Source organism: Falco punctatus, assembly GCF_963210335.1.
Source record: "Falco punctatus genome assembly, chromosome: 18".
Classification (NCBI taxonomy): domain Eukaryota; kingdom Metazoa; phylum Chordata; class Aves; order Falconiformes; family Falconidae; genus Falco; species Falco punctatus.
The window spans coordinates 687,570-715,126 of NC_137598.1; the positions used below are offsets into that span (position 1 = coordinate 687,570).

Here is a 27,557-nt window from a genome sequence, read left to right on the forward strand (position 1 = left end):
AAACGTGGAGTCCCCACCAGGTCCTTGCCCCGGGGATCCCCGCAGACCCCCCACCCCCGGGACCCCCCCCACCCCCCGGGACCCCCGGACAGAGGAGGCAGACGGGCAGGTTCAGCAGCACACTGTATTGCGCGTCCCACACAGCGTGGTTCCAACAGCGGATGAGGCCACAAGCGTTACAGAGCCGAAAGGACAACGGTCACGCGCAGCACGAGCTGCTCCCGGGGAGGGGGACATAGCTCTGCCCGTCCCGGCGGTGACAGCGGCGACGCCGAGGCCCACCAGGACACGAGGGGTCCATCCACGCTCCATCCCACCGCCTGGCATCGAGGCGGCGGCAGCTGCTCCCCGGTGGGGCCGGAGAAATGATGTCCCCTCCCTGCACTGGAGAAAAGCCGCTCAGGTGTTTAAAAAAAATAAAATTAGAGGTGAAAACCCGTCATCGCCTGGCACTTTGAAACACGCGCACACAAAAAAAAAGCAGTTCTGAAAACCCATTACAAAGCAGAGGTCAATATATAAACGCCACCCCCCCACCTCCCTACTCACTGAGTAACTATCCCCAGGAAAAGAAAAAAACCCCACCACTTAAATACAACTTCATAAATATTAAATCATGGAAAAAATTGAGACTTTTGTTTTCTTCCCTCCTGGGAAAAAAAAAAAAAAAAGAAACACAGACACAAACAAATACGGGTTAGGAGGGAAGCTAAGGAACAAGTGTCTAATATAGACAGTTACTCCAGCTATAAAGTGTAACCTGCCGGGTGGAGTTGGAGGCGCAGGCAAGGAAGAGGAGGAAGATCCAGCAGATCCTCCCGCTCATGGGTCTCATCCCGACGTTAATCGGTGCCGAAAGGTTTGAGAGCCCTTGAGAACCCAACAAATTGTGAACAGCAACCATCCTCACGCTCCACCAACCCCCTGGGGATCCGGATACCCGGAGTAAGGCCATTCCGCTTGGTATTTTGGAAAAAAAAGTAATAGAATTTACAAAAAAAAAAAATTGCTTTTTCTTAAAAAAATATTAGCTTGTGTCGCATCCACTTTAAAAGGTTGAAGTGGAAGGTGGGAAGAGACTTGGCTCTGAAACATCAACTGAAAAAAAAAAAGAATCCCTTTCTACACCACTACATTCTTTGTTTCCTTAGCAATCATTGCTAATTAGTATAGAAACCCCTTGCACTACCACAAGGGCAAGCTTTAAATTACTTTTTTATATATATATAAAAAAGAAGAGAGGATTCTAACCCACCAGGAACACGGGGAAGAGTCACTTCATTTCTTTAAAAAAAGCATTTAGTGAAAATAAACATCAGTCCAACATCTGCTCTGAGATCTCTAGAGAAGCGCCCGCAGCCGGCGTGGGCCAAGCGGCACCGCAGGGAGACGGCAGCAGAACGATCCTCCCCTTCCAGCTCATGATCTGGTTTAAAACCGGACTCAAAACGCCCCATCCTTGCGCGGAGGCAGATGTCTGGCCCATTTCAGTAGGAATCTCGGTTTCCAGCCGCCGGCAGCACCGGTGTCGACCGTGATACAGGCAAGATATCAAAAGGGAGCCGAGCTATAAAAACGGGAGGGATTCTGCACGAGGCGCCCGCAGCATGACAGAGGGCAGGCGAAGGGATCGGAGCAGGCTGGGTTTGGTCCATTTGCTTAAGAAATACTTTTAAAAAAGTGTGCCCCTTACAAAGATCTCCCTTCACCTGCGACTCCCTGCTTGGCGGGGAAGGGACGAAAGGGCTTTGTTTAAAAACCAGGGGACACAAAGCAATCCAAAACCTCCCTGATGTCGGAAAAGCTTCGCACATTCCAAGTCCTCCGAGCAGCGCAGCACCTAGCTCTCCTCAGCGCTGTCTCGGGGCGATGCAAGGTGGGGAACAGAGGAGGGTACAGCAGCCAGGAGTGGCTGGCGGGGGAGAGGAGCTCATCCATGGTCAGCACAGCCTCTGCTCCCCCTTCCTGCCCCTCTCACATGGGATGCTTTCTGGTGGAACACTGAAAAAAAAAAACCCTATTCATTAACAACAAAAAAATTACTATATTGCAGACTAAAAAGAAGTGATAGGACTGAATACAGGAAAACATTTAAATTAAAAACGTTTTTAAAATACAAAATAAAACCACATTGCTCTGTCGCAAACTGCCCCAACGAGGCTCTAAGGCCCGTTTCCCTCCCAGTGACTCCAAAGAGTCGCCCTTCTCGCACGGTCTGTGGTGTCAGCATTGGAAGCAGCTAACTCCCTGAAAGTCAGATCCCTTTTCCAGAGGGCTTCAGCCCACGCAGAGCAGTTCCTCCTCCTCCTCCCGACAGCCAGCTTGGCTCCTGCCAGGCTTCAAAGGAAGGAGGACAGCGGGGACACAGTGGTGGGCTCTGCTGCAAGGAGGCTTCCAGGTGTCCGAGGCTCAGCTGCGCTGGCTCGGTCTTTGTTAATACTATCCCGCTAAGTGTAGCCCAGCCTTCCAGCTTTTAGGTTTCTGTCCAGATAAGATAACTTTTTAAACAAAAAAAAAAAAAAAAAAAAGTCAGCAACAGGGGCTGAACGTTTGTCAGACTCCACAGACCACGCAGAGCACAGAACAATCTGCTTCCATCGCAGCGGCGTCGGTGTGGCTTCACTGCAAGGAGAAAAGAGGAGATGCTGGAGAGGGGCCAACCTTCCTCCGAGGAAGAGCAGCAGGTCAGTCTCCTGCCTGATCTTTCCCTAAACCTTCTCCACCCTGGAGAGGCAGAGCGGAGAGGGCTGCTGAGTTCAGGCTTACCCCCACCACCACATTAAAACAGGAGGGTCTGTGAGGATTTATCACCCACCGCGGGGACAGCGAGATGTGCCTAGGCAGCTTCACCCTGGTTCATCTCCACCATCAGTCCCACCCTGGGCCCTCAGGAGAGAGGCATGGCTCCGCTTCGCCTCCCGCCGATCTCACCACAGGCGGGAGCAGCAGATTATCACCAAGGGCACCAGCAGTGCCCAGCACCAGACAGGGATGGAGAACATCTGCTCCTGCTCTGGTCGACTCAGCCATCCCCTGGGTGCCTGTGTTCCCAGCACCGCCAGGGACCACACAACCCCCACACTTCACCCACCTCCAGCCCTGCTCTTTTCCTCCTCGACAGGGAAGTACTCACAAAGCTTATCTCGGTTTCTTGCAGGTCTTCTAGCTGCTCTCTCAGCTCTGCAGAGCGCTCCAGTATGGAAGGTCCTGGGGAACCGCTGGGGAAACAGAATGGGGAGACCTGTAAAGCAGTTTTTAAAAGCGAGCTGTCAATCAGCCACGTCTCCAGGGCTGGACCCAGCAAACAGCGTCCCAGCACGGCATGGAGACATCTGCCAGGCAGCTTCAATGTGGAGGCGCAGGCAACACGGTCCCTGCTGGGGCAGGCACCCAAAACACCACCCAGAAAATCATCCCTCCTCATCTGATGTGACCTCAGACATTAGACACAAGGATCTTTTGCCCAGCCAAGCAGCAGCACCTCTTCGCAGAACTCTTCAAGCACCTCATCAACACAGAAATTGTCCTGGGTGAAAACAGTCCAGAGACGAAGAAACCACGAAGTGCCACAGCCCCGTGAGTCTCAGCCCTTCCAAGAGGCACCCTTGCTTGAAAAAGCCCCCAGCAAACCTTTTATAAACCTTTTATGCTCCGAGTGCGAGCTGCAGCCTGACAGCAGGATACGTAAGTGGCCACGCTGAGCGCCTGATAGCATACACTGCCAAAGAGAAAATGCAGGGCACAGAACGAGACTGGCTTCAGCTCCATAACCCGTTATATCCCCACTTCTCCCACGATCCTACTGGAAGGCTGCAACCTGCTGGCTGAGGAACTCCAATTCCCAGCTCGGGCACCGCTGAGGATATGGTGACCACAGCTTCCCTCCTGGCCCCCGGAGCAAGAAGTCACATCCGAGCGTGTCCCTCACCTCAGGGCTCGCCGGCGCACGGAGGAGGTTTCAGCACTGCCCTCCCGCACTAACACCCGGGGCTCATCACAGCCTGCCCGCAGTGGTTGCCTTAATTAGCGAGGATTCGATTGCCTGTCGCTTGAGTGCTGGATGCATCGAGCTGTTTGGCCATCAGGTCACCCCATGCAAACAGCCTTGGGTCAACACCCGAGCAGAGACACGGGGATCCCCGCCAGGCAGGCACAGCTCCTCACACCCTGCACCCAGCTCTCCCAGCCAAGCCCTCTCACTGCTTCCCACCGGCGCAGATGCTCAGTGCTGGTTACAGCACAGAGCCCTTGAGGTCTGTCTTAAAAACAGCACTGCCATAACACAGGGCTGCAGGATGAATCGGGATCAGTTAGATTGGAAAAGACCCTTAAGGTCAAGTTCCAACCATTAGCCTAACGCTACCAAGTCCACCACTAAATTAGTGTTGTTTCACCATGAAAAGAGGGGGAGATGCTGGGGAGGGGAAACAGAACTGCCCCCCTCAAATGGAGGGGATCACCCTCTGAAACCCCTTGCCACAGGATGCCAGCTTCTATTCCCAGCAGCACACGCCGCTGGTGTCCCCAGCACCGGCACACTTCTGCCGGAGGTTAATGACAGCGCTGGGCTGAGGACCAGCAGCACCCCGGCATCGTGAGGGCACCTGTGCCTGCACGGCATCGCACGGGTCGCCAGCAGGAGCATGCCTCAGGCATGGCAGGCTGCACGCCACAGCAGCACGTGGCAACATCTCTGCAGCCCATGTGAGGCCGTGCTGCAAAGGAGACTGAGGTTGTCACAGCAGGGATGGCAGGACTGAGCTCGTGTTCCTAAGGCAGATCTGGAGCAGGCCAGACCCTGCCCTCTCCCTGGGAAGGGCAGAAGCTCTAGATGGAGAGTTTTTGGGTGAGATCGCTCTCCTTTGTACAGGACTACAGAGATTTAAGAGGTCACCTCCCCCAAAGGGTGGTAAACACTGCGCTAGACCAGCTGATTCTGTAGGAAGGAAACAAGCAAAAAAATAAACACCTTTTAAAATCCATTCAACAAGTTACATTGTTATAAATCAACAATCCACAAACTGCTTTCAACCTTCTGAGGGTTCCCAGAGTTTTACATGTCTCCTGAGGTCACAGAAGCGGATTGAAGCCTCCGAGAACAAGTCTGATGTTGACAGCTCAGATCCCAAGGCCCCGCAGAGTGGAAACCACTGGTCTGTTCTCCCTCCTGGATTTCGTTACCGCCCTCTGGCACTGGCACAGCGGTTTATGGGATGTTGGCAAAAGGCAGCCACAAGCTCGAGTGCCCACACGGCACAGCAAGCGGCGTGTTTCGCTCCAGAGGTACCAGGCGCGAACACAGATCAGGCTTCACATCAGGGGACCCCCTGGGACTCGCCCCAAGGGTGCAGCAGGTTTGATCTTACCTACTAGAACCTGTGCTTGCACCGGGAAGGGAGCCCAGCACCACGCGGGGTAAGCAGGACAGCACCCCGAGAGGTTTTACCATTGAGCCTTACAGCAGACAGACACGTTAGGGACTGCTGAGCCTCAGCACAGGGGCACGCTGCGTTACGGTGCTGCATTTTAGGAGTGAACTGGCGGTATGGAACCTCTGCAACCGCTGGCCAACAACAAGCGTGAGGCCAAACCCCAGGGTAAGCCTCCCTGAGCGCACCCTCCAGACAGAAGGTTTTCAGGCAAAGTCTGGTTCCTGCCCTCACCTAGACAAGAAGATGCCAGGAGCTGTTCTAGTCAAATCCTTTGCTGAGCTGTCAGCTTTATGCACTTGTACGCCCACTGACCTACGTAAAGATTGAAGGAGAGAGACCCGCAGTTAAGTCAGTAAAAAGAACACCTCAGGCATGCCGACTGACGTACTGGAAAGGAGCAGCTCTGGTTTAGGACCCCTACCAAGAGGTTTCCATGTTTTACAGAAGTAAGGGGTGTTAATTACAATTGCGTCTTGTTCTCCTGCAGCTCGGGAGAGAGCAGGCACTTCCCTCAGTGCCACTGTGCAGGCAGAGGGTTGGGAATGGGGAAGACTCTTTCCGATCGCTTCCAGGAAGAGAAGTTAACACCTCAGAACAACTTCTAGAAAGGGATCGTCCTCTGACCACAGCTCCTCCTCGTCCCTGCTACTCTCACCACTTCAGCAAGAAACGAAACATTCAAAGGCAGCCACCAGCTCCCTCGGGGCTCTCCATGCATTTCAGCTTCTGAGACATTCAGAACCGCACCTGCACGCATCCTGCAGCCTCCTTTCACGAGGAGCTGTCGGAGCTCAGTGCTACCCCAATCAGTAACTTGGAAGTGAGCCCAACCCTCTGAAAAGAGCAGTGGGAAGGTCATCTTCAGCACCACCCACCATCGCGTGAATGCTCTTCACGTCCATTTTGGCAATGACACTTTCACCAACTCACTTTAATTGGCACAATTAGCTCTGCTCCAGAACAAAGCCATTAAATACAGAACATACAAGGAACTAAAAGCCACTGGGACCCCCAAGACAGCCCAAGCAGAAGATGCAAGATCACGTCACCTGTAACAGACCGCCCGTCGGAATGGGGACACAACGCTCCCCCTTTGCACATGCTCGAACCGGCAGCGCTCGGCTTGCTCCACAACACAGACCACTCAGACAGGTAGTTCCACAAGCATGCCCAACCCCCAAACACCCATAAAGCAGCACAAAGTCCTCCCATTGCTCACGAACTGGACTTGCAGGGGTCACTGGTCTGCCATGCACCGCAACAGCCAGAGCCTTACCTATTTGCGGGCGAGTTGAGGCCTCCGCTGCCCAAGGAAGAAGTGGACAGGGTCGTGGCGATGGAATCGCTGTTAGCTTCGTCTACCGGCAGGGTCCTGGGCAGGAGATCTGGGCGACCAAGGTGGGAACCTGAGTTGAAGCACAGACTGTTCCATCACCAGCACCAGTGGGATCGTGTGGCACGAGCTCCCACACTAGCCAGGGGTCAGGATCTGTGCTGAATCCTACCCGAGACATTTCAGACACCCAAAGACTGAAGAACTCGCCCTGCAGGCAATTCTCTGTTCCAAGTCCAAGCCTCCACACCACTGCCCAGCCCAGCTTCTCCCCTGGCACAAACCCCACGGGCACAAGCTGTGGGGAAGAGAGCAGGGGCACAGGGGACTGCCACGCAGCCTCAGCCACTTCCCGGGGGGAGCAAGGTCCACGCTGGATGCTTGGACAAGGCTGAAGGACCCCACGAAGACACGTGGGCTAACTGTTCTCCACCTCACCACCTGGTCCCCTCCTGACTGGTTTTTACCACCTGCCCTTCATGTGTTGCACCAGAATGCCTGGCACAGCCAAGCCTTTACGGGCTCGCTGCTCCTCTAGGCTTCCTTGTGGGGCCGTCAAAGGCCACCTGGTGCATATGAGTTTTTGGCCCCGTCTGATTTCTTGCACCCACAGTCCCAGAAACGAGGCAACCCCCTGGCAGGGTCGCAGAACACCACAGAGGTGTCCTGCACAGCTCAGGAGGCAGCAAGCTTCAATTAGACAAATAAAAGCTGAAAAATAACTTCTCTAGGATTGATGTGGGGTTTTTTGTTTTGGTTTTTTTTTTTTAAGCCCAGGCACCAACCTTGCTCTATGTCCGCCTCCGTCATTACTTGTGCTTTTGTCTCACAGGACATGTGCGACTGGGAAGGCACTCCTTGACAGCTCCGACGAGGAACCGCTGTGCCAGACCGGCTCTTCTTGGAAGGGGATGGCTTTACTTAAAGACAAAAACCAAGAAAGCACTTTTCTAACGCGTTCAGGAAGGAGTAAAAGACTTTCCAGTGACAGAGTCTGACACAAGATCTGTGCCCTGAAAGAACAAGCTGATGGATGAAACAATTCCTGCAAGATCGCATCTGTGAGCCAAAAACAACATAGGAGGAAGGAAGAGGTGACAGAGCATAACAGATTTCCTCAAGCTCTGGCCTGCTGCTGTCCACCTTCCTGGACCACAGGCACTGAGCAGGAAGGAGCCAGAAACCACGGCAATCACCAAGGGAACCGCTGCGTGGAGGTACTTACATGGTATTTTCTTGAACGCTGTGTTGCACATGAACCGTTGGAACCTTTCAGCATAGAAGCTGGGTCTGTGCACGGATACAGTGTCCTAGAAATCCAAGGGACAAACGTTAACGTGTGAATTTGAATTAATAAGCGATCAAGGTTAACACAAGCTTCTCTCAGGGTGTTAAGCCTTGAACCACACGCTGTTGGGCTGGGAATCGTTGGGGATTCTCAGTCAGTCCCACGAGCAGCCGTGAAAAGCAGATTAGCTACAAGCAGTGGGCATTATGTATAAAGCAATCAGTACTTGTTAATGAACAAGTAGGTGACCAGCACTAACAAAGCCAACAGTTTTGACAGTACTTAGAAATTAATATGAGGGCAAACACACACACGCCATAGAAATCCAGGATCCTAAGCCAAGAAGGAGCAAGGACAGTGGGCACAACTTAAAAAGACACCAGTATTACTGCAAAACAAGTCTAAAAGTGCTATTTTTCTACCTACCCCGTCGTGTACAAGGGCCTTCCAAGAGTGCTCCAGCTTCTTGACAAATCTGACAAAAGAAAGAAGTAAGAACAGCTTTCAGACCAAGTCCCCACTGTCCGTATCGTATCGTGCCTGCTCAGTACCCAGCCTGGCTTCGCACAGCAGCAGCCAGCACACCCCGAACGCAGGCTGCGTTGGCTCCGGGTTCTCTTCATGGCCCCATTTTTCTAAGAGTGTTCCACAGACACCGGGGCTGACTGCACAGTTCACTCTCCCAGGGGAAGAGTTTCACAAGCGTAATTATCAAGAGTAGTTAACTTATGTAGGTAAAGTCTCTGTTAAATGTCATTGCAACCTTCTGCACATTGCGTTTTACTATAAACCGAGGAAAAGGTAAGCCCTACAGCTATTTTTTATTTTATAGGTGTTAAGTGGTTATGGCCATTTTAAGCCACCGCTTGTTTTTTCCTCGCCACTTCCTGCACAGTGCCTGCGTACAACCACCACGGCACACCAAAACAGCCTCTGAAGAGTACGTCTATTCTGGAAATTTGAAGCAAATACAGTAAGCAAGACGCAGGAATTGATCCCAACATGCCTGACCAGAAAATAGGAAGTGGTAAATTAAAAAAAAGTTTATTTGTGCCTTAACTATTCCTTGAAAGCCAACCTTGACAACCAGATGGGGGCAGACAATGCTGTAAAGTCTTCACCCTTCGGCAGCACAGAGCCACTCTTAAATGTCTCTTACCTGTAGGACTGCAACACGTCAATGATGCCGATGTAGAGCAGCAGCCTCTCCCCCTTCGCGTTGCGGGCTGGAATGCCTCCCATCCTAGAGGACAGGACACAAACGTGAAAGGGCATCCTCGCAGCCCACTCCTCTCACGCAGCCTAGCGCGGGCTGAATGTTACGCCAACTACTGAACACATGTCAACATACCGGACGCACCTACTGCTCAGCTAACAAACCGAGGAGGTCAGAGCAAAACGCTTTTTCGGTAAATTAGCTAAACCTCCTGAGAATCGATCCTCTTTTCCATCCGTATGACACTTCTATTGAAGATCAGGGTTAACCCCGACTCGTGCATGAGAAGATACCAAGCAAGTAAAGAGCATCTGCTACCCCCACACTAAGGTGGCAGCTGGACTTTATCAGCATTTCGTCTGACCTAACAAACGCTCACTATGCCTCTTCCAGATGGAGGGAAGGAACTACTTGAAGCTGCTGATAACTGGCAGGCAGAGAACTCTCAAATGCCACCTGGAAGGCGAGAAAGTCTTTTGTATATTGAGGAAGGGAAATCAAAGAGGAAAGCACAAGACTTGATACCAAGAGCTCTCCACCCAGTGTGACAGCAAGCCTGTAGAGCCCAGCCTGCACCCAAATTAAGCTTCCCATTAGCCAAGCTTGGGCTTTGCCCCTCGCTCCTGGCAGAACTTCCCGGGAAGAGCCACACTGACACAGACTCACTGGTCATCTGTTTCTATGGTGCCCCCCCGCCGCGCCTCTCCCTGGATGGACTCCATGGCTGTGGAGTAGAGGGCCTTCTGGGCGGCGGGTCGTCGCGTATCGGTCTGGGACGTCCCGTCTGCCATCGCATGCTCTCGCTGCGCCAGATCGATGTTATGGATTGCCACAAGCAAGCTGTAATCCATGATTTTAAAGCTCTGCAGGACCTGGGCGGAAAATCAACAAAGGCTCGTTCAGAATCGCAAGCCCAGGGAAACTGTCAAAGCAGACACTTTCCGAAGCGCAGTCAGCATGTCTGCCCGGACCCCCAGCGCACGCAGGGGACGGCTTTTAATCTGCCGCCTGCGCACCGTCAGCTCATCGACAGTCGCCAAAGGGAGTCAGAGGAAAGCACCGGTGGTGCTCCTGTGCAGCCGGGGACCCAAGTCAGGGGAGAACGCTGACTTCTGCACAGCCGCCCAACTTGAGACCGGCCTCAAGCGAAGCATCCCACCCCTCCTTCCAATCCTGCCCTGCTCCCAGAGCTCAGCCTGGGCAGAGGGTGCTTCCTCCACCTCGAGAGACAGCACTGGGTTTAATTCAGGCTGGAAGGAAACCGGGGTCCGGGTCCCGCTTCTTGTCCAAACCACCACCAAAAGAACCAGGTTCTCCAAGTCAACAGGCAGAAGCTACAAGGTGGCAGCTGCCATCTCCTTTCCGTGGGAAAGGCTCAGAAAAGATCTCTCCCCACCACCCTTCACCTTCCACTCACCAAACAGTCTCTCTGTAACGTTTTGCACAGAGCATTATACATGTCAGAGTCCAAGAAGAGGCCATCAGGAATGTCCTGCATAAAATCCAAGTCCTTGTACGTTGGGAAGACCTTCTCTCGCTCCTTCTGGGATGCTCGGCGTTTGTAGGTGGAGCCCTTCAGGTCGTATTTCAGGTGCATTTTGACAGAGCGCGGCAGGAGGTTGTTCATCACAACAATGCGAATGTTTTTGCCTCCGGCCTGGACACAGTACAAGCCGTAGAACTTTGGCAGCAGCGTCCTTGGGTTCTGGTTCAAATTCTGAAACATTTGCAAAGACACAGGAACACCTTCAAAGCCATCCTGGCTATTCAGAATCCCTGCGCTTCTCTACTGAAATGACTCAAAGCCATGGCCAAAGCAGCTAAGAGACAAGGGCAGGTGAACACAGGGAAGAGACAGGTGATGCTTACGGTCGTTAATAACCTCTCTGCAAAGCTGAACGGGTCAGGGAGATCGTAGGAAGGAAGGAGTTTACTGCTCATGCACCCAGAAGCTAAGCTGGGGAGGCTTCAGAGCAAAGGAAGATCTTGTGCTTAGTAAGCCTTTTTAAATTTGGCACTTAGGTCAAGCTAAATACGTCAGGACAGAGAGGGATCGAGGCTCTCATGGCTGCAGAAGGCACTAGACAGAGTTTTGAAGAAAATCAATGTGTTTCTGGGCTATAACCACAGCAAAAACATTTCACAGAATCATAGTCATAGGATGGTCTGGGTTAGAAGGGACTTTAGAGACCACCTAGTTCCAACCCTCCTGCCATGGGGTGGCCTCCGCCACCTTCCCCTAGATTTGTGGGTTCAGAAGCAGTTTAAGGAATTCAGCCAGTGACCCCAACAGCATCAAAAGTCCTAAGGCACTTCTGTACGGCAAGACTATCTCGCAGTTAAATTCCATTTCACAGTGGAGGCTTGTAAAGGCCAGGTTGGACACAAACACGAGAGTCAGATCACATGCACGTCGTGTTCAGGGTGGGATCTGATTCTGCTCCACAACTGAAGCGGCCTTTTTTGCTAGAGCTGCTTTCATACAATTAACATGCCTCTACTCTCAAAGCTGCTGCTGCTTCTACATGCAGAAACTTAAAAGTCAGAGTCCTTCAACTCTTTATCTTCGCAGACAGAACCAAACATAGTCCTAAGAAGGCAAACACAAGTACAGTTTTGCAAGACAAAGTACCACGGGCGTGATGCTGCGCAGCACGGAAGCGGTGAACAGCTCCCAGCTGGTCACGAAGCAGCCTGCGACCCTCCAAAGGGGTCCGAGTCCCAACGTGCAAGCACAGCACCCAGGCTTGTGACACCCCGGCAGCCTGTGTCAGCCCACGACTGCCTCAGGCACTGGACAGTTGAGAGAGAAGGTGCCACTCAGCCGGGGCACAGACCCAACTTCCACTTGCGTCTAGCAGGCGGCACGCAGCAGTCCCTGTCACACCGTGCGTCCTGGGGACCCTACCCCAGCTCGCAGAGAAAGCCTTGCCCAAGTGACTCACCATGTAGTAGCCAGGCAGCAGCTTCTGCAAGAACTCGGCCTCTTTGTGCTGAACCGTTTTGATGATAAACTCATCGTCACTGGATACATAGAAGAGGGATCCACTGGCCCCCGAGTTTGAAAGTTCAATGAGTGGCTCGTTGCAGAGCGAGTACTGAGGAGGACAAGGCAAGAGAAACAGGAAACTTCAGCGTGGAGGTCCTTCCTCTTAAACATTAACAGCGGCAAACCCCAGCGTCACACGCAGCATCCACTGCTGTGCTTACAGGGCTGGCCACGGGGCCTGACGGCACCCACAGCTCCGAGGGGGAGAAGAGGACAAACACCCACCCCACAGAGCACACCACCGAGGGGAACCCACTGCAGCCAACTTACCAGATAGTCATCTGGTCGGATCCCAAACAGCTCCCGGAAATAGCGAAAGGCCACTGGAGCGTAGGTTTTGAACCGAAAGTCGTTGTAGTGATGTGCTGGGGTCAGGTTGCTCCCTTCACTGATCAAGGGGAAGCACACACACAGGTATTTGTATTTGCAACATTTCTTAAGAAGCTGCCCTAAAAGCAAACACCTGCTGGATGGTTGCTTCTAGCACGCTGGAGGACTAGAAAGCACCCACAACAGCAAGCCTTGGTTCACGCGGCCGATGGTGGGCACACAGAGGGAAGGAAGAGCCAGGGTTCTTCAGAAGCGGGTCGCAGGCAGAGGCCAGCGATGCTCTCCAAGCAGCGCTGAGTGGCTCTGCTCAGGAGACCCGCACTCGCTCCTGCACCCAGCTGTCCTGGCTGGCCACAGCTCCCTCGTGTGCAAACAAGCAGGGTTAGGAACTGATGCTGCTGCTCACTGCCAAAGTGCCACAGAGGGAAGGAAACAAACACTGACCTTGGGAAGAAAATACTTTCTACTACGTAGAAATCTTGCATGAGAACATCTCTTTCGGGTTTGGTGCTCAAGCTTCCAACTGTGTGTGTAATGCCGAGCTGAATGGCACCTTTCAAGGCAGATGATGTAGTCTGCAGGGGCAGAGAAAACGAGTTAAGACAACATGGAGCAGCAGAGTGGAAATAGGAATGAAAGGGGTTAAAGAGAAGAGAGCCCCCGGTTTAAAACAGCACTGTTAGCTGGGGTATTTTACACCTTCTGGCTGCAGCCTCATCATTTCTTTCTCATTGACTAACATCACCTTGGAGATGGGAACACCTGGGAAGATCCCTACATCCCTGACAGCATCTTGCTTCATCCTTGCACTCTGGGTGGTCGAGCAGTAAAGGACATGAACTGGAATCAACATCCAGCTGGTCCTTAAAAGAACTGAATGCCATTTCATCCTCCCACAGCACTCATCAGTCAGAGGGGGAAGATATCCAGGGACAGATTATCTACCGCCCCTACAAACTTCTTGTCACCTCGGTCTTGGAGCTATAGGCTTTGAAGCTTGCCCTTCCCCAGCTTGGGCAGACTCAGGTCTCCTACAGCAGAAGGCAGGCATGGCCAGCACACAACGCACGCTTCTGTTGGTGCTACGCACCCCTCCGTCTGCCTCTCCCGCCAGGTCATGGCTCCTCAACCCTAAGGAGCCGACAGTCATCTTTAAACAAGGAGCAAGACATGAATCCCAGCCCTGCAGCCTCTGCACTGACTGCCCCAGAACAATGTAGGACTGTGTTCTTGGAACTGCTACTCACACCAAGAGTCCTCCTCTGTCTACGACACACATGACCTCATCTCAGACCACTGAGACGCGCTTCAGCCCAGCTCGTGCCGCGGGCTGCCTGGTCCAGGACAGCCGAGCTGAGGTCTGCTCAGCACCCCGACACTACCCAGCCGGTCAGTTTCCGGAGCACGCAGATATGAGCTCTGCTGTAAAGCCTGCTGGAAATGTTGAGGCTGCAGAGCAGGTGCAGGCTGGATTTGTGCACTGCAGCTCACCGACATTTCACTTGGCTTCTGGATAAAGCAACTGGACCCAGAACAAGATCCAGGGCTCATGAGCCAAGTAGTTCATGTTTGTTTCCTGAAGCTAAACAAAGCCCAGCCTCCTGCCACATGCAAGAAATCACTGCGGATCAAAGCATTTGGCACAGAAGACACCGCAGTATCTGGGGGGACAAACATCTCAAGTATTTTCCCCAGACACGCATCCTCCATGAAGCCTCATAAAACCAACGGGAACATTTCTCTCACTGAACTGGTTTTCTGTTATCAGGTTGGACCGGATGATCTCCAGAGGTCCCTTCCAACCCTGACCATCCTGTGACAATGTCCTTTTGTACCTCAGCTACCTGTTTGCGTCAGCTATTTACTCCAGTATTAGATGGGGAAGGAGGAGGACCCTGACCCTGCTTTTCCTCCTTACCCTTTAAACACTAAAGGTGCTTGAAAACCAACTCAGCTCACCTAGCCCTGCTTAAACCTCCAGGACACTCTCGCTGTTGGGAAACAGAACTTACAAACAGGGTGCACAACGCCGCCTTGTTTGTGAACACAGAGCCACGGGGCCAGGTTGCCAAGGAACAAGGATTTTTTCTCTCCTATTAGCCAGCACCATCAGCTGAGCAGCTGACTGCCTGTTTACAATCGCTTTTATAGGGCAAAGAATTTTAAAAAACAGCTTACCACCTCTGGAAGAGAGGGGGGTGGAAAACAGACAGGCTGTCCGCTAGTCTCATTCCCAGATAAATCCCATGCACAGTCCCACCAGGCTTCTGGGACCGTTGAAAGAAACATTTCAGGCATTTTCCATTGGCTCCTGCTTTTCTCTCCTGTTACTGCCATCTAACCTCCTACCTCTGAACTTGCTGGGAAACTGAAAGCCAGATCCCACTCGAAGACACGAGCAGTTTCAAAAAGGGCAGTATAACAAAAGCTGGCTGCCGTAGAAACACCATTTCAATTCCTTCCCCTCTGGTTCCTGCTAGAGATGGAGGTACAGCTGGGTTGGAGATTCCAGACCAGAAGCTTCGCTTCCACAAAGCGGTGCGATGCCCACACGGAGCCATTCCCCATTCAATCTACATCCCAGATGCCAGCACTTTAGAGGGAGTTGGCCCAGCCTGATGAAGTCCAACAAACGGGAAGTAGCATCCACAAAATACCCACATTTACAGGCTTTTTCAAAATCCCAAACAATCTCCCCTTTGTAAAGCAAATTCCAGTAATGCCACAAGATCTATAGAAACTATTGTGCCCCAAGAGCACAGCAAGCACCCAGCAAGCCAGAAGGGGCCTAGGAAGCGTTGCTAACGGGCAAAGTTTAAAAATAATCCCCTCTTCAGAAGACTACAGAAGAGGGGCAGAGACAGTCCTGTGGTTCCTTTCCTTTGAGATCATCTTCAGCAACTGTCACCACTGTTGCCCGCAGTCTAACATCGAGCCTCGTGAGACACGCTACCGCTCCGGATGGCACTTGCCTTGCGAAGAGAAGAACAACAGCCAAACGAGCGCTGCGAGAGGCAACTTACCTTTTTATAGGTAGTCTCCCCCGTGGAGTCCACTCCTCTGTGCCCCTTCTTTATCGTCTGTGAGCCCGGCTGCCCAGAAGAACCTGGCATCTAGGATTGGAGTAAAAGACCGTCAGGACCACAGCTGTAAAACCCCATGTCCCAGAGGGTGGTGGCTGCCCAGAACCACCTGGCGTAATTTTGCTCTTCTCAAAGATGGAGCCTGTGCAGTGCACCCTGCTGATGCCCCCGAGCCCTGCGTGGGGCAAAGGGAGGGCACGGCACCAGCTGTCCTCTGGGACAGCAACAGCATTGAGATGCCTTCAAAGAACCCACTGACTCCTGTGTGATTGAGGCTGGACACCTAATTAGAAACGCCCTCACGCCGGACCACCTGGGTCTGCTTGTTTCTAATCACCATCATCACAAACAGATCAGCCCTAAGCAAGCCCGGGCCAGCTGCAGCTGATCGCTGCGATTTCTGCCAGCAAGGCCAAGTCTTGGAGGAAACATTTTAGGAAGGTGGCAAATTCTACTCTGATTCATGCCACAAGAGCTCGCTTGACTCATCGTCTTCTGTCTCACACACGCAGTTGTTAAATGGTGTTTCTCAGTCCAAAGGAGCTGAACGCCTCGCTCACAGCAGGAGAGCTGCGCCGTGTTTTGGTGGCACGAGAGTTGTTCAGTTCCAGGACAAGCTGGAGAATCCCTTGGTAAGGAGAAATACTCCTGACTTCCCAAATGAGTACCTGCACCTACAGTACCTACCGCTGCGTGGCTTACCCCGACTTGAACGGGGTTGGGAAAACAGCAGCCAAGTGTGAAATGTAAGCATTCTCTCAGCCAGGGGACAAACCAGGTTGTCAGTCAGAAACTTACCTCAGGGGTGAGTGATTTTTTGAAGGTAGATGATCCTGCCAAAAGAATAAAGGCATGCTCAGAAAGGGTTAATCATTATTATGCATCACCAAAAAAAGCCTGACACACTGCGAGCATTTTAAGGCATCTGAAAAAGCACTGACTCACGGCTGATTTCTTCCCCAACTTCTCCGCTTACAGCAGAGAGAATTTTTGTCAAGCCACAAGGAAATGCTCTTCTGCTCACCCCTCGACAGCCACGCTCAGCTTGTGCGTCAGCTGCCGGCCAGGGTCCGCTGTGCCCCTGCACCGAGGGGCAGGACCACCTCCCGAGGGGACATCGCTGATGGATTACTGACACCTATCAGAACCAGGAGGGCCAAGTGCTCTGCAGCGTTTCAGTAATGTGCTGACCACGCTTTACCTTAAAATTATTTCCAGGACCTTTTATTGAAAGGCTGAAAATGCCAAGCCTTCCACTCAAAGCCAAGCCCAGGGATTTCCATAACTACCATGCTGTCAAATATCTGCAAGGTGATGTACTTCTATCTTTTAGGCCTGAATTCCCATTTTGGGATTTTTTTGGATGCAGGAAGGGGAAAAAAAAAAAAAAAAAAAGCAATTAGATGACATCGCCCCTCCACGATGTCTGTCTACACCACAAAGCCACCAGCCAGCTCGAGCCCAGCACTGCCAAGGCCAAGAGCTCTCAGGACAGGGACGCTGCCCCTGCCAAGCAAATGCATAAAATAGTGATGTGCTTTCTGCCTCCAGCCCAGAAAAGCAGACAAGCTCTTTCATTTTGTTTTTCTTTCTGCTTCAGACACAGCAACTGAATTTTTTTTTTTTTTACACAGGAGCCATGACCACAGCCTTACAAAACCACCCCCGCCCAAAAGCAACACCCTCATCGCACCACGGAGCAAGCAGAGGGTTGCTTCCCCCGACATCCAGTAATTGTTTTACCAGATTAAGCATTACAACATCTAATCCTTGCAGCGGTACTGGGTCCACCCACCACTCGCTCAGCAGAGAAGCCCCTTCTGCTCGCCTGTTACAGGCAGTGTAAAGCCTCACGCTGTGATTTCATCAAGCGCTACAGCTCTACAAAAACCGCATTTCAGCAAAAGGAACAGAGGTACTTCACAGCAAAATCCATCAGCCTTCTGATCCCCTTATCGAGTGATCAAAGTTCTCATTTCAATACATATTAAACAAGCAAACAAGAAGAAAATCTGTGACAAACGCTCTTAGCTAAACAAAGCCAGCGCAGAACGACCGGCTCCAACCGCCTTCCCACCCCCTCTCATCTCCTTTAAAGAAAAGAAAGTTTGCCCTGACAAGCTCCAGTTTTTGCATTTGAAGTTTCTCACAGCCAGCCCTCCTCCTCCACCTCCTCCTCCTCCTCCTCCCCCTGCACGCTCGGTGCTCTTTGGAGCCAGCCGCCCGTCTCCACCTCTCCCATCGCTTCCCTCTTCCCCTCACCACCAGCCCAGATTTGGGAGCATCTCCAGCTCGGAGGTGGCTTCTGTCACTTAACGTCTTACGATGAAACCAGTAAAGCTCAACTCCATCACCCTGTCACAAGGCTTTTGAACTTGCAGAGATCCATCAGGGCACAGGGACGGAGGAAACATCCCCGGCATCACGATATAACACCTGTTCAAGAGCAGTTAAAGCTTTTTTTTTTTTTCTTAAGGAAGCATCTGTAATGATGTCAATCGAAACCTCTGAAAGCCCCATGATTTAAGCAACCCTGAAGCAGCACTACCAGCCTCATCACCTTGGAGAGTCATCGTGTTAATATTTAATCATCCGCGCAAAACGGTATTCCACCAGGACTTAACTAAAGCTCTCTCGCCAGAGGACCCAGCAGCGAATCTTCCCTCGGCTGCCTTAATCACGTGCCACACATGTTAAAAGCCAGAATATCCGAGGAGCCTGGGCTGGAAGAGCTAAGCACCCTCAGGTGCGCCTGGCTCGTCCCCCAACGGGGTATCTGCACCCGAGGTGCCACCGTGATTTTAAGGAAGATGTGCAGCATCTCAGCACCGACCAGAGACCTGGCTTCACCTTCTCCCCCCACCCCAAGACCACAGAGCGTCTTGGTTTGCCCGTTCACGTAGCGATTTGGGAAGCGACAACAACACCCCCCTACCCCCAATCAAGCCGGTTACAAGAAGGGGTGAGTCAAGCAGGGAAAGCCACAGCCCGCGGTCGGAGCGTCGGCGCGGTTGCAGCATCGCTCCCATCCCAGCACACCCAGTTTCCGCAGCAGGAAGCTCCCCCTCCCTCCCTCCCGCTAGTTTCCAAACGACTGCGCTGCCGATCGGGAAATAGGTAATTCCTGTTTGACCACGACAAGGGGGGGAAAAAAAAAAAAAACACCACGCTTCTTCACGTGTGAGCGCGAGGATGAGCATGCGGCTGGGGAGGTCTGCTCGGCTCGGTCTATCACACACCCTCCTGCAAAAACAAGCTCTCTCGGCTACCAAAAGAATTACCAGCTGAGGTCAGAGAACAAAACTCCGAGGTTTCCATAGGAAAACGCTCCAGTTCTCTCCATCTCTCTTTATTGCTATGTCAAGGCAGTTTTGCGTTGTCGCACGCGTGTGCACTGCTTGGAGAAGTGAACGTATTAAATTCAATAGCGTCAATGTAACAAAATGACATCATTTCAAAACAGCTGCTATTCCTGGCTCTATTTAAACACCTCTTTAAAACGGAAGAATTCATTGGTCCTAATTCTGAACCAGACCATAAACTGGAAAAATGTCTCGAGATCCCCTCAACAGTTAATTCTGGCCAAAGGAAATAGATCAGTCCTGTTCAAAAATGAATTCGCAATGTCCCAAAAAGTTGTTTGGTTTGTTTTTGTTTTTTTTCTTTCTTTCATGATTCCAGGAGCAATCCCTACGGGTGATTTCAGAGCATTCCTCAGAGCTGTTTACTGGAAGCTGAATCAACCTAAATAAATAGCTGTCTGCCTTCCACCAGCCTTAGCTGTCCGGGATTATTTTCAGCCAGCAACAGAACGTATACTCTTACCGACCGTGACATAAACGCTAGGGAAAAAAAGCTAAAAAGTTGTGGTGATGGCACCTGGTCAAATGGTTGGGACACATATTTCAGTGGAAGGAGCTTGTGACAAGTCATTCGGGTCAGATCCTCGCTCATCTCATCTAGCAAACAAGCACATTAATTTGGGATAGCCAGGACAAATACCCACTTCGCTCTATTTTTAAATAGAGCTGCTGAGACAGATTTTAGCTATGCCTCATGTTTTAGACAAAAATAAAAAGTGAAAACGTTAGCACACCCAAACACATCATCAAGCTCAAGTCTCCAGCGTCTGAGTGGGGCAAGCCGAGCGCCAGGACACATCACACCAGCATGCACTGCCCTGCCTCCCCGCTCCCGCTGCTGCCTGCGGGCTTGTGTCGGCCAAACCAGTGGCCGGGGCGAGAAGGGCAGCTGGGTTTGCCCCAGACAGGTCCTTCTGCTGCTCAGAAACGGGAACGTTCTCCTTCCTCACCTGGACTCTGCCCGCGGGTAGTGGTACCACTGGGAAGAGTGCTTCTGTGCACAAGGTGGTGGCCCCCAAGCCTTAGACCCAACAAACACCCCCCGGAGGACGTGTAGCACCTCGGAGCCTCTGCAGACGCATCCAACTCACCGTCCGCGCAGGCATCCCCCCAACACATTTTTTTTCTCTGCCTGCAAATCCCCCCTCAACCCCCCAGCCCCGCAGTCTGTTGGGATCAGTCCCCCCCCAGCCCAAGGCCACGGATGGGAACAGCAGCGAGATTTCTGTTCTCCAAAGTGCAACCCAGGCAGAAACCAAAGCAGAAAAGCCCCGCTGGAACAATCCTGCTGGTGCGCACACGGATGCGGGGAGCTGTTTAGATGTCAGGAGAGCGCTTACACAACACACTTCAGCAAAACGGCGGCTGTTGTTGAGAGCAGCAGCAGCTTACGTGGGGGGGAACCACCAAGTCTGTCGATCCTCAAAAGCCAAGACAAGTTACGTCACACGGCATTTTGCTGCTGGTTACAGGAGAGGAAGAAACCATGCTTTTTTTAAGCACATACACGCAACACATCTACCTCTTCGAAACGACATCACCGAGCAGCACAAAAAGCTGAAATCTATATAAGGAAAAGCAAAAAGGTTACACAGTTGTCACAGTGAACTGTTATTTCAGCTGCTTGAAGAAATGAGTGATGCTTTCCCCAAGAAAGTTAAAGAAACACAAAAGGAAATCCTGTTTTCACTGAGTGAAAAGAAAGGTCCAGATTTTGCCAGCAAACCCACTTCTGAGCCAGGCACCACAGTCGCGCACAATAAAAACCTCTTCCACGGCCGTGGAAGGTAAGAGCCTAAATATTTCATTGGCTTCTCTCAGGAAGCTCTTACGAAAAACTGCGCGAGTCTGGCCCGAACTAAAAGTCCAAGGCAACGCTTCGCCACAGCAGCTGGAGATAGCAGCAAAGCCAGGAGCGCAGGCAGCCCGCGCCGGCCGGCGCAGAACACAGCCCTCCGGGGGAAGATAAACCACCAGGGAACACTTGACCCTGGCCAGAAGGCCAAGCAGTGAGCAACCGTCCTGACACCCTTTGCATCGGTAGATCTGTTCCGATAAATTACATTCAGGACATTAAACCAACGGCACCAAAGCTGCCGTGAGAGCCCCGTGAATTCAGTTTCTAAAGAGCTCCGGCGCCGCCGATTCCCGTCCGGGTTGTCTTTCCCAGCGCCATTAGCGGTCGGCAGCTGGTGTACGCATGACTGATTTTACTACCCCGGATTAGCACATCCTCGTCCCTCTCCCCTACACTTGTTTGAGGAGCCTGTTGATGGAGGCGCAGGACGAGACGCTCCTGAAAGTCACTGGATACCGCTGACGTGTCCGTGCCGGCAAGCGGGTGACGCGTTGGGAAAAGGCCCAGGGAAAGAGAGAGGAGATGCAATCTCGGTAACGTTATCTAGCCACTTCTCGCTGCCATGCAGAAACAGTAAACCCTTCCTCAATCTCTCCTCACCAGCACGCTGCCAAGTGATTTGTGAAGAGGTCAGCACACCCAGCCGCAGAGAAATAAAGCAATTTTTTTAATCCAAGAGGCCAGGGGCAGAATCAGGAACAGGTTTCCACGCACAAGGTATTTTTTAAGTACCCAGGAGAGAGCTGAGGCCAGGCAGGACATCCAGAAATCAATAAAAAAATAAAAGTAACAAACCACAACTCACTCTGCCTTCTGCCGAGGGGAGCAGAAGGGGTGCTCACCAACGGTGAGGAGAGGAGAACATCCCAAAGAGGATGGGCTTTGGGCTTCCACCTCCACCACCTGGATGAGCAGGAGCCAGTGCTGACAGCAGCAGCCAAGCCCTGACCTCACTGAAATCCTGGATCCACCATCTGGGGCTTATCCCAGCTATTCCAGGAAAAGATGTGCTTCACGGCAGCTAGTTATTTGGGAGCACCAGCCCAAAACCAACATAACTCCATCAGGGCTGGGAAGGAACCCATTTTCCTTCGCGTCTCGTCAGCACAGCAGACCTTGACCAAAGATCAGTGGTCACAAGAGCACCGACAAACAAAACCCTGCCTAAATCTGCACGGAAACATGAATACGTCTTGACTGACAACGAGTTACTCTCTCCACTGAGAAAGGTTTGAAATAAATAAAAAAAGTCTTCCGAGTCACATAAATGAGACTCGGCTACATGATGCTTTCAGCAGCAGAGGATGGAGACTGTCCACGGACCAGCAGGCGGCTGGTAGGACTAAAGGGTGGAAACTCTGAAGACAAAAAGGACAGTGAGCAAGAAGTTTCCAGCATCTGCTCCCGACTCCTGGCCGTATTTCATCCCCCGCCATCCCTCTCCCGAGGCCAGCCCTTTGGCCAGAGCCATGCCCCATGCTCCCCCAGAAACACCAGCTCCGAGGTGGGGTGGACATGCACACCCTTCGGTCCTCGTTACCGAACTGCTTGGGAGCCAAAGAGCAGCACGGAACTGCAAAAATCACAATTAAAAGAAAATAAATCAGTAAGTTCAGCAGAGCTACCATCGGCTTTGGGGAAGAGGCTGGAAACGAGGCATGTAGGAGCAGGGGCTAGCGCGGCCAGCAAGTATTCCCGTTATTGCTTTTCCGTATGGCTCAGAGCAAAACGACCTCGGGGCGGGAGGAGGGGTGAGGTTAGCTCAAGTTTCCCAGTAGAAGAGGGGGCAGACTGATTTTTGCTGAAGGCATTTTGGACAAGATCACTTTCTGGAACCTTTGATGGCAACTCCTGCTTAGCAAAGCTGGGGAGACCCTCCTTCCCTCCAGCAGCATCTTCTGGCGCATCGGACTTGCGCAAGGTTCTGCCATTTGAAAATGAATCCTACCGCTGGCCGAAGACCAACGATTTTACAGCTCTGCATTACTCCTGCTTTCCACCAAAACACTTCGATAATTTAAAACCTAAGCCGATCCCTGCTCCCAGACAAGACCTACTGAAGAAACACAAAGGCACCGGGTTTTCCCAGGTGTCGATGAATTTGAAGTCCAGCTTTACGGCTATCGGGAGCTACTCCAGGGAAACAGTTCCTAACAAGAGGCGCTCCAAGCGTCCCCTTTCCAGCCCGCCCTGCAAACACCACCAAGCCCCAGGAAGGAAGCGTGTCAACAGCCCCTATTCCAGCTGAGCGGTTGCGGGACTTGCTCAAAACCGACCCCAGAGGGAGCTGGCAACAGGGAAAGCAGAATTAGCATCCTGCCTGCTGCGCCACCTTCTTAATTTGGGGGAAGATCAACAATCCTTTCCCAGAAGAGTAAGATTTAGGTCAGATGTAAAGTATCTTTCTGCCCTGGGAGCACTCTGCTTTTTAAACAAAGCTAAGTCCGCAGGGACGCGGTGAGATAATACATTTAATCACCGCTACTACACGGTAATCCAGAAGGGGCAAGAAGGAGTACGATACCTCGTCTGGGGGAAAGCGAAGCCCTGATCCCGGAGAAGGAAGCTCTGGGTGAGCAGAGGAAAGCAGCACAGCCAGCATTAACTCACCTCCGTCTCAAAAAAACACAACAAAAAAAAGGCTTTTCAACCCTGCGGGGCTAACAGGGGTGGCGGGGAGGAGAAATAAAACACCAAGCGGCCCCTTTCAACAATACCCAGCAGAGCCGGAGGGAGGGAGGAGCAGCTTTTACTTTCCAAAGGGAAATTGGGTTATAATTCAGGAAATGGTGCTCCAGGTCATCAGTGTCCCCCCAAAACCGCACGATTCTCACTCGGTTTCTAGCTACCACTTTGCCAGACAAGCTTCCCTCCAACAGACGAAATCTGTCAAGTATTTAGACAAGCTGGCTCCCACCTTTGTTCCTCCAAGGGTGGTCTTTTGTCTCCATCTTAAAGAGAAGGAGCTTTGCCCCGCACTGGGGCGGGCACCACAACTCCCACGGCACCAAAAGGGACAGCGAGTTTGGGCGGCAGGACCCGGCTGACGACGCTAACCTGCGACACCCACGGACATTTCTTTCACAGCTGACGGTTGGGAAGAAGAGAGATTTTTATTTTTTTTTTATAACAGAGACAGGACTCGGAGTCATTTGACGGTCCTATTTTAAGCTTGAGGATGATGAGCCATTCAGATGTTTCTGTATAATAAACTCATCTTCCCTCCTGCGCGCTCAGTCTCGGTGAGGTGCAATCAAGAAAGCTTTGTCCCTCTTGCAGGAATTTGGGGGCAGTGGGGCAAGACTTTCTGGGCATTTTACACCTATATTAAGGGCTAAGCAGTTCAGGACCCCGCTCTCAGCTCACAGTCGAGAAGAGTTTCCTGCACCCAGAAGTGACCAAGCCATTTTGAGAGCAATTCTTTTGTCTGTGGACTCCAGGGAGGAGCCTGAAGCCAGGGTGACAATGAACTCAGCTCCCTCGGACCTGTAATTATAAAGCAGCCGCAGCACCCAATGCGCAAAGGCCCAAACAACTGAAATCCCACGGCAGCATTCTCTGGCACATGTTGCTTCAAAGTGAAAGCAGCAAAGTTAAGAAAACCTCGCTGGGTGTTTTGCCAGAGAGTTAAATAGGCATCAGGGCAGAGAGGGGGGGAAACCACTGCCTGCCTGGACCGGGAAGGACTTCAAAATCATCCTTGTTACCCCTGTATCTACACCGGGAGACACCAGTAACCCAGTAATGGTCCCCCGGGACAAACCACACCATGGACCACCGAGGGTGACAGTGGCCCAAAAAGCCACAGCCAGGCTTCAGGTGGTTTAAGGTTTACCGTGGAGCAGAGCAAAGCCTTGCATTCAAAATAAAAACCGGCCTCTTCTTGTCCCCTGCCTTGTGTGGAGCTGCTCCTCCAGCATCTGAGCCCTTCCAGCACCCATTTCAGGATCGCTCTCCTTGGCTTACAGCTCTCATCGTTCCCAGCTCGACCTGTTCTTTCCAGGAGGAACCAGGTCCTACCCAAAGGTCCTTGCCAAAGCCCAAACGCTGTCTGGAGCAGAGGACAAGCCCCCAGAGAAGCCCCGAGTCTCCTGGAGGTGGGGATGAATTCAGAGGTTTAAAGCCTGCGCCGTCAGGGATCAGCCGAGGTGAATGCGCATCACGTATCGCACACGTCACGCGGCAGAGGCTCTGTCACAACCAGAATTCAAATCCTGTGGGAAATGCGCGTTAGCCAACACCTCGCTAGCCGGAGAAGCAAACAATAGCAATTATTCCACCAGGAAGAGAGAAGAGATTTACTTGTGTACTTGCATATTTTCTCTTAAGTAATGCTCTCAAAACCCTTCAAGCTTTCGGAAGCTGGCTCCTCCTTCCCAGCTCCGAAGACGGGCGAGCATGGGAGAAGATCAAGATCTCAAAGGAAGCCTCAAAGCAAGAGAAAAAGACCCAGAGGTCTTGCCCCTGGTCACTCAGCCCTGTGCTGAGGCACCACCGCTGCCACAGCCAATAAAGACCAAAGCACTCTCCTCTTCCTCGCAAAACTGGCTTTATCAGACCAACAGGTACAACTTCCCCCGTGCCTACTCACACGATGAGCAAAGACAGAGCAGGTGCGGTGAACGTTCTGTCTTCAGAACTGCCCAAAGGACGCAGCCAAGAGGCCAGAACATCAAGCACATACAGACATCCTCGCTAGAGGACACTCCATCAGCACCGCAGCAATAATTAATTTATTTTACGGTGGTGCTCAGTGATCTGCCCCTAAATACTTCTGAGAGAGAAGTGGGGTAGGGTAGCGGGCAGCGAGGGTTAAAGTGCAAAGCACCAACACTGCGAGAGCAGCAGATGAAGTCAAGGTCCAGCCACGAGTTTGCCTGCAGCTTCTTTCCCGCCTGTGACTTGGGTGACAAGTGCTGCCACACTGACTGGGAAGCTTCAGCACATTACATTATAATAAAGAGTCTGGTCACTTTCTACCAGAGAAGCCCAGGAAGGGTGGCTGGATCTTGCCAAACCCAAATTTCAAGGCTTTGAGAAAGTCATTTTGGTTTCTAGGCCATAAAGTAGTGTCAAGAAGCTGGTCTGGAGCCTCCAGGGAAGGAGGGAAGGGGAATATGGCTCTGGACTCCCCCAAGAACGCTGCCAGACCTGTGAAACGCCGTGAGGAGGCAGAATTGCAGGTTTAGGGACCAGAAGTGCCCCGGTTTATCCCAGACGAGGTTTATACCCCTCGTTACCATCCCTCTGTGGGAACAAGGACTCTGCCCAGCCCCAATCCTGCGTATTTCTGCTTCGGCTCGCGTTTTCAATCAGCGGAGCAAGAGCCATTCTCGGCCATCAGAGGACTTGGGAGACCTTTCCCTTGACTCTGACTGGCTCGGGTTTTAGTCATCAAAACAAATCTAACCAGAAGATGTTTATGTTCCCACAGTATCTTGCCTCCCACAGGTGCCAAATGGCTTCGATGAACCACCTTCGCCTTGCCCAACACCAGATGCAGCAGAGAAGAGGGTGCCTCCGCCAGGGAGATGCTCTCCTCCCCTCTCTCGGGCAGGGTCCTGACTAAAGGACCCCGTTTCGGCTCCCCCCACCCCCCTACCCCCCAGCAGCCGAGCCCGTGGCCCCGGGACCCGCTGCCACCCCAAAGCTGGCAGCCTGACTCATGGCTCAGGGTCTGCAAACACCAGGGAGTGGACAGTCAAGTTTCCCCTGGCACCAGCCCCTCTGCACCCCATCTAAGGTAACCAGCCCCCTCCCCACAGCCCCCTCCCCTCCCACCCCACCCTTCTGTAGGGGGGTTTCAAGCCCCCCTGAGCCCCTTATTCATGCCCGGAGGGTCCTCGCCACAACCTGCGGCCTCCTCCCCTGGAAAAGGTCAGCCCTGCGCCCACCAACCCCAGGGGAAGCTCAACCCCAAGGCCCCCAGCCCAGCCCCACGAAGCCCACCCTGCTCAGGCCTTGGCCCACAACCATCCAGAGAGCCCAGCTTCGCCGCGCCCCCTCCCACGCTCGCCCCACGGGTGTGCCCACCCCCCAGCCCCACGGGTGAGCCCAGCCCCACGGGCGAGCCCACTCCCCAGCCCCACGCAGGGCCCGGCCCAGGCCCAGAGCCCCTTCCTGCACACACCCAGCCCCACGCACCTCACAGACCTCCCACCCCCGCGCCCCCCGAGAGCCCGCCTCAGCCCCACACCCCCACGCCCCTCGCGCCTCCCCGGCCTTCAAAGCCCCTCACCCCCCCGCCCCTCAGAGCCCCCCCCCCAACCCCACAGAGCCCCCCTCACCACCAGGAACCCCTCGGCACCCCCAGCCCCGCTCCCCCCGGCCCCCGAGGAACCCCCCCCGGCCCTCCGCCGGCGCCAGGCCCGGCCCCGTACCCGCCAGGCCTCCGCTGCTGCCGCTGCTGCCCCCCGACTCGGGCCCCGCCGCCGCCATCTTGGATCTCCCTCCTCCTGCGGCGGCCGCCGGCTCGCGCGCGGCGCCCGCGCCCCTCCCCGCCGGGCCCCGCCCCTCCCCCGCCAAGCCACGCCCCTCCTCGCCGGGCCCCGCCCACGGACAGCACCATCCGGCCGGGGAGGGGAACACGCGGCGCCGGCCCGCAGA

The 27,557-nt window shown here is 53.0% G+C and overlaps 1 protein-coding gene across 4 annotated transcripts; it reads right to left on the bottom strand.

The window, feature by feature from the left end:
* Positions 1 to 106: 106 nt before the first annotated feature.
* On the bottom strand, positions 107 to 27,480 carry PIP5K1A (phosphatidylinositol-4-phosphate 5-kinase type 1 alpha). 4 transcript variants are annotated; one of them, XM_080368073.1, is made up of 16 exons: positions 27,332 to 27,449; positions 20,616 to 20,657; positions 16,530 to 16,564; positions 15,672 to 15,761; positions 13,093 to 13,223; positions 12,589 to 12,706; positions 12,215 to 12,367; positions 10,687 to 10,986; positions 9,936 to 10,141; positions 9,213 to 9,296; positions 8,480 to 8,528; positions 7,991 to 8,075; positions 7,551 to 7,685; positions 6,709 to 6,817; positions 3,134 to 3,241; positions 107 to 2,622 (listed from the first exon to the last, which is right to left on the bottom strand). In XM_080368073.1, exons 1-15 carry the CDS (start codon positions 27,387 to 27,389, stop codon positions 3,175 to 3,177), a joined length of 1,662 nt encoding a protein of 553 aa, XP_080224199.1. In that variant the 5' UTR covers positions 27,390 to 27,449; the 3' UTR covers positions 107 to 2,622; positions 3,134 to 3,174. The 4 variants fall into 4 exon arrangements, with proteins under 4 accessions (XP_080224199.1, XP_080224198.1, XP_080224197.1 ...); XM_080368072.1 differs by having other exon boundaries at positions 6,709 to 6,838; positions 27,332 to 27,445; XM_080368071.1 differs by having other exon boundaries at positions 3,134 to 3,218; positions 6,709 to 6,838; positions 27,332 to 27,443.
* Between the last annotated feature and the right edge of the window lie 77 nt (positions 27,481 to 27,557).